The following is a 6,834-nucleotide window of genomic DNA, read 5'->3' as shown; positions in this document are numbered from 1 at the left end:
TGGTCATTCTGAATTTTGTCTTACTGCAGGCACGTTTATTACAAAACCGAAAACGCGTAGCATGTTGCGTTAAAACAACAGCAATAAACCAGTGGAAGCCATTGACAACCTGACTACCAAACAACAGCAACAACCACCGCAACAACAATAAACCGGTTGAAAGAGTTCACCATCTGACCACAACGAAAGCAAGGGTAAAATAAGGAGTATGTATAGGACCAACTAAGGGCCTAAATACTCTAAAGGTGACAGGTCCTATCTTTTCTTGGAAGCGAAGCAGGGTCAGCCCTGGATAGTACTTGGATGGGAGACCACCAACGAACACTAAGTGCTGTATTTCAGAGGAAGGAGCAGGCAATATCACCTCTGAGTATTCCTTGCCTAAAAAACCCTACGAAATTCATGGGGTTGCCATAAGTCGACATGCAACTCGGAGGCACGTACACAAATGCTACGGCTCAATGCTATGGAATTCTGGGGGTTGTAGTTTTGTGAGACATTTAACTTTCTCTGTCTGTGAGAAAGCTTTGGTGCCACCGCAAGTGACAAATGCCAGGATTCTGTAGGATGGAGCCATGACAGTCAAAGGAGATTATCACACAGAGGCACATTGCTTAAATCCCGTTGTTTGTGTCAAGGAGAAATAATGAGACATTAACCCGAAAGGAAAGTCGCCAAAACCCAATCCTTTTTACTTTCGGAAGTCCCCAAAAATAAAAAGGAGCGGGTTTTGGCGACTTTCCGTTTGGGTTATTTTCCCATTATATCTATTTCACCCAAACGTCGTCTGAAAAACCACCCGAATTTTGCAGGTATTTTCTACTTTCTTTTTGAACATTCAAACCCCGAACGTCACTTTAAACCGAGTTCCTGCCTCCGTGTGATAAACTCCAAAGTGGTGTCCAACTCCATGAATTGTGCAACGTGGCAGCAACCCCAATATTTTTAGTGCTTTAGGACACTTCTGATGGATTGTTCCTCAGGAGGCTCAACTGGGCATGGGTCTTTGGTGACCTATTTCGCCCGATGCAGGGAGAGATCAGCCTCCTTAGAGGCCGTTTCCTGAGTCCCATGTGCCGAAATGCAACCCGGAGCGCTGCCCCATTCTTTGACAAAGCCAACCGCTCCCTTCAACCGATTGAGAATAACCCAGCCGTTGCAATCCTCTTTAAATAGCTTCGTCCCGGAGAAGGCAGCCAAGCCTTGCCACCCCTTCGTCCGACCATCCTTTAAGGAAAGGGAGGGAAGGAGAAGGGGGACCCTCTTGCACCCTAAATAAGCTCTGCCCTCTTCCAAAATACTGCCATTAGCTCATCCCTTGCCTCCTTGCAGGCGAGTGCAGGCCAAGGGCAGTTTTTAGAAGCAGCCTTACATGGGCAAGGCATCTGGAACAGCAGCCGCGGCGGCCACCCGATACCCCACTGCTGCCAAAACCACCCCCATAGACCTCTAGCATCAGCAGGAAAGGGTGTCCCAAGCCGTTCTGCAAGAAGTAACGGGAACAGCCCTATATCAGCAAAGTGGGACGGAAAGGGCAAGGGGAGAACAGGAGTCCCAGGAGGAAGAGGAGGCGTCCCGGGTTTGCAGAGGTCTGCATTTGCAAAACGGGTCTCTCCGTTCTCTTGTTCATCGTTCTTGCTGACCGCAGACTGCAGACCTAAGGCCTCATTTCCACTACGTTTTAAACCGGTTTGCTAACTGGCTTGGAATGGTTTACATGACCCTTGTTCGCACTTGAAGCGGTTTGGCAAAGGGGGGCCCTGGGCGCCAGACCCATTGAACATGCGTCTTTTTGACGCTCATGTTTTCCGGCGTCTTTTGCAATAAACTGACTCAGCGCAAGTGTGAACAAGATGCGGATTGGAATCCTAGGACGTTATCAGCAAGGTCTATTTTAGCCAATGTGAATGGCAAGTGGGTTGTTTTACAACAAGAAAATGAGATTGGGGCAAATGTAGTGTGAACCACACTCCGCTGTCGAACCGATCCATCGATTCAGATCACAAACTAGTTTATTTGTAAGTGGGAATGAGGTTTGGGATTCAACAAGTGCCATCCTTTCTGGTAGGTGAAAAGACTATGGCACACGTCTACAGAGATACAACTAGACGTGGTGTGATGCCAAAAAAGCTTCTTTTGGACACAGGAGATCCATATATCCCTGCTTGGTTCTGGATGTGTACAGTTGGTTTCTCTCTGTGTTGTTGTTGTTGTGGACAGTCAAGGCGTTTCCAACTCATGGCAATGCTATCACAGGGTTTTTCTTGGCAAGATTTGCTCGGAGGGGACTTGCCTTTGCTTTTATCTTCCTCTGAGGCTGAGAGAGAGTGACTTGCCAAAGGTCCCCAAGGGGTTTCCATGGCCGAGTGAGGATTCAAACCTCTGGCCTTTAGACTCATAGTCCAGTGTTCAAACCACGTCATCATGCTGGCTTCCCTTTCTCTCTGTGCGCCTTAATATATAGTGGCTTGGTTTGTAAAAGCAAAAGAACGTATAAGTTTCGGAACGTGTGAAAAAGTAAATTCTCATAAACTAACCTATCCACAGATTTTTTTCCCCATGAATCCATGGCCTGAAAATAGTCAAAATACTATAAATTCCAAATGTAGGCCTTGTTTTTTTTGCCATACACCACTTCACTATGCCATAAGCACCTTTGAGACTATGAAAGAGAGAAGTTGGCAGCATGAGTTTTACTAGACTTGAGTCTACATCCTCAGACACATTTAAGACTGAAGCCTACAAAAGCTCCTGCTGTCAACTTCTTTCTTTCGTTAGTCTCAAAGGTGCTCCAAGGCCTCTCTACATACTGATTCTACAGATTAACACGGCTATGTCTTTGAATACAAGCCTAAGTACGGTAACTCGTTTCCATCTGTTTCGTGAGGTTCGTATCATTTGAACATCCCGCTCCCATCTGGTGCCAGTTTGGACAAAAGGGTCATGCAAGTTTACCGTGTCAACTTTCAGCCCCATTTAGTTATGGGTCAAAGGGCCAAGGGGGATCTGCTGTGACTTTGGGCACAACGAAACAGGTGGGGATGGTCTTTCGCCATTGAGATCAGAAGGAATGGTACCCAGGTCCAGCAAAGTCCTCTGGGACAAAATGCCATGAATCGCTGGGAAGACTATGGCTCCTTTTAGACAAGGGAGCTGTCCTGACTCTGGAGATGAATTGGATCTTCTGGACTTCATGGCTGAAGAATAATCCTTGTCCCACCAAATCAGAAATATTGGGGGCTACCAACCATTTGTGCAAAGAAAGAAGTTGGCTGCATTAAATCTACTTCCTCCGATACGTTTAAGCCTTAAGCCTACAAAAACTCATGCTGCCAACATTTTACTTTACCCAGCCACAAATGGCTGGAGGTCCATTCTATTTGCATGATCGCCTTCTTCCATATGATCTACCTAAGTCCTCTGGGAAGAACGTACCGCAGCCAATAAAGACCAGATTGGTTGCAGTTCCCTGGAGGGCCTTCCCATCCATCACTCCCAAACTATGGAATGGCTTGTCGGAAGAGATCCGGAACATCACTAATCTTGACAGCTTTAAAAAGGTGACTTTGAAAGCAGTTGGTAGCATGAGCTTTTAAAGAGTAAAGTCTACTTCTTCCGATGCGTTTGGAAGAAGTGGACTGAAGTCTCTGAAAGCTCCTGCTATCAACTTCCTTTTAGTGAGTCTCAAAGGTGCTACAAGATCTCCCTACATACTGATGCTATATCATGAGTTGGTGACTGGGACATCCTCCATAGGCAACAACAGCTTAAAACATAAGCTGCACCAGGACATGTTCCTTCATTCCGCCGTGCAAAGATATATTTAGCCGATTCCTTTCTCTCTCTGTGTGTGTCTCTCTCTTGGGTCTCCATCATTCCTGGCATAGTTCAGACACAGCCCTGGCCCTTGGTGGATTCCTCTCCAATGACATATGCGCTTCTTCCCTCTTCTTTTCGCGCATAGCCCTCCCCGCCAGCGCCGGTGCAAGTCTCTTCTGACGTACTGCGCCCAGAATGTCACTTATGGTCCATATAGGATGCAGGTCAGGCTGATGGGGAGAGACAGCTGCAAGCAACCGTATCTCATGGGCAGAGATGACAGCTGGCTCCTTAAAGTTGTCCCTCTCCATCATTCCTGTGTGGAAGCAAAGGGCCTTTGTTCTTCTGGACCTAAACACAGCACAGGATTTAGACGCTAGCATTAAAAGCGGGGAAAGAGATGTTGTTTAGGATGATGTGACTTCAGATACTTGGCACATCTTATGACCAACTTGGTGTCAAAGCCCGGACTGGTCTGAAGATGCCAGCCACAGATGCTGGCGAAACGTCAGGAATAAACTCTTCTAGAACATGGCCACAGAGCCCAAAAACCCCCACAAAAAACCAGGACTGATCTCATTGCCCCAAAAATGTTTCCCAACGTCTTTTCTATCCAAGCCTTGCCAACTTGGGGATGGAGATCTCTAGAGCATCCCTTATCTTGGGGATGCAGATCGTTTCCACATTAGCTATCTTTCAGTCAAGGTGAGCCAAAGAGGCCACAAAACTGCCCACCCCACCAAGGTAGAGATCTACACCAGACTGTTGTTGCTGTTGTTGCTATCCACCCTCGAGTCGATCTCGACCCATGGCAACCCTATAGATGGGACATCTCCAAGACTCCCTATGCTTCCCTGCTCTGCTCAGGTCCTGCAAATTCATGCCCATAACCTCCATCCATCTGGCATGCGGCCTTCCTCTCTTTCTGCTTCTTTCCACCTTTCCTAGCATTATTGTTTTCTCCAGTGAGCCATGCCTCCTCATGATGTGGCCAAAGTACAATCATTAATAGATTAATAATAATACAATAGTCACAATGAAGAATCTGTTCCAGTGTTTTGGGATGCCTCTAAAATGAGAGTCTTTCGCATCCAAACACAGTCAGGCTTAGCCTTTCTCCCACTCACCTCTGACTCTGAGAGTTCCTCTTCTGCTTTCCTTGCTTTGCTAGAATTGTAGCAGAGAGGAGGAAAACCATTTCGAGGTTGCCACCGATGCCCTCATTGACTGATTTCGGTATATGCAAATGTAATGTGGTTTGCATGCTTTGGAAACCCAAATATAAGTCAACTAGGCTTTGCTGAAAGCTGGTGGTATAGCCACCCTTGCCTCTGCCAACTGCAAAAAGGCCGGTGGGCCTGGAACCCAGCGCCCATTATCCCCTTACCTTTCGCTGTTGCTTCTCCCAGGCCGGGTCAAGCAATAAGTCTCGGTCCCAGTCCTCCTCCTGGGCCATGTAGTCCTCCGTCGCCATGTACGAATGGTTGTACTGGATGTGGGTCTCGATTTGCGTCGTCATGTCTCCGTCTGTCTGGCGAACCCCTTTCCTCTGTGCCTGTCCTGCGCCCCAATAGTCACAATACCGCCCCCCTTTTTGCTCTCCTGCACTCTCTCAGCCCCCTTCTCTCCTGTCCGCTCCCCTCTCGGCTCCTCTTGGAGGTCAAGATTTCCCCCCCAAGTCCTCCCAGGCTGTGCGTCTGTCTGCCTTGCAGCTGCACCTGTCAAAACCGGCCCACGTGACCAGTCCTCAATAAGTATTATCAGCCCTGGGAAGGAGGATCGGGTTCCATCTTAAAAAGGCCAAGAGGGAGGGAACAGCACAAGTGTCCCTACCAACCAGGCTGGGTGAAGACAGCTGCTGGCAAGCCAAGGATTCCCCCTTTGCGGCAGATCCAGGAGGGTCTTAAGGGAGAGACTGTCCCATCGGGGTGTCCCTATGGTGTGTCCCATACAGACACAGATTAGGAGGAGAGCCATGGTCTCCATGGGTCTCATTTGCACCAAAGATGCAGGACGAGAAGTATGTGTGCTACAGCAATATATATTGCGATAGATTTCTATGTTCAAACCCACTCGCCTACCCAAATACAAGGCAAGATTTCCTTAGATACTGTCAGCTTCGAGAATAAATGCACGGCTAATAAAGAAAAGGTGCTAGATGTCAGGAAGGAACTGGAGCCAAAAAGTCCCTCTTGTGCTACTTTGAGCTTTACTTCAGGTTCTCAAATTTACACAGCAAACTCACTTTCTAAATCAGGACACAAGGGACTCAGCCGCCTCTTGAGATCCCAACATTCCTCCTTGGAAGGCATTTTTCTACTTTCAGACGAACAAAGGCATGCTTCTGTTTGGTCTTCGCTTTACACACGTTCCGATGCATCAATTTGTCTTCTTTACCGCTGCCAGAATGGCTCCGGGCATCTAAAACATATACAAGTTGGATCTTTTAGTCTGATAATATTGGGCATTTCAGAAATGAGCGAGAGGCCATGACACTTAGAAACGGCAAAATTTTGCACCTTTCCTTGCATCAATTTGTATTCACTAACATTCAAAATGCATTGGCATAAATACACTTGCGAAGTGCAATACTGAGCTCAAAGCCGGCCTGATCCAAGGGGCAACAGGAGCAAGACCTGTTTTGATATTTCTATCAGCTTGCAAGATATTTGTTGAGCCTATTCTGCCCAGACTATTGCGAACCCACATTTGGGATGGACCGCAGAAAGGTTTGGCTTCTTTGTACTTTGCCAACATTCGCATAACCCAACGAAGCCTCCGTTCTTCTTAAGCCGGCTCCTCTTACAGTGAAGCTATTCTTAGGATCAGCAGGAAAGGACTTGTGAGAAACAAGAAGCTCCAAAACCCACCTCAGGTTCAGGGATCAAGGTTCGATCCAAACTCACTTCGGTGCATACTTTTCAAAAGTCCAGCCAGAGGTAAGAAGGCAAGAAGCTGGGAGGAAAAAAACACAGTGTTAATAATGATAAAAGTCTATCATTGACTTTAAAAAAG

General features: G+C 47.2%; 1 protein-coding gene across 1 annotated transcript in view; it reads right to left on the bottom strand.

Annotated features, from left to right (window-relative positions):
* The window catches only part of ACTN3 (actinin alpha 3), a 26,108-nt gene extending 20,601 nt beyond the window's left edge, over positions 1-5,507 (bottom strand). Inside the window, exon 1 of the mRNA XM_042439576.1 lies at positions 5,207-5,507. Coding sequence (XP_042295510.1) covers positions 5,207-5,338 — 132 coding nt within the window. The 5' untranslated portion in view covers positions 5,339-5,507. The remainder of the gene's footprint in view (positions 1-5,206) is intronic.
* Between the last annotated feature and the right edge of the window lie 1,327 nt (positions 5,508-6,834).

This window comes from Sceloporus undulatus, chromosome 9, assembly GCF_019175285.1.
Source record: "Sceloporus undulatus isolate JIND9_A2432 ecotype Alabama chromosome 9, SceUnd_v1.1, whole genome shotgun sequence".
In the NCBI taxonomy this organism is placed as follows: domain Eukaryota; kingdom Metazoa; phylum Chordata; class Lepidosauria; order Squamata; family Phrynosomatidae; genus Sceloporus; species Sceloporus undulatus.
Note: the sequence above shows the minus strand (reverse complement) of the source record. Positions and strands in the feature narration are given on the sequence as shown.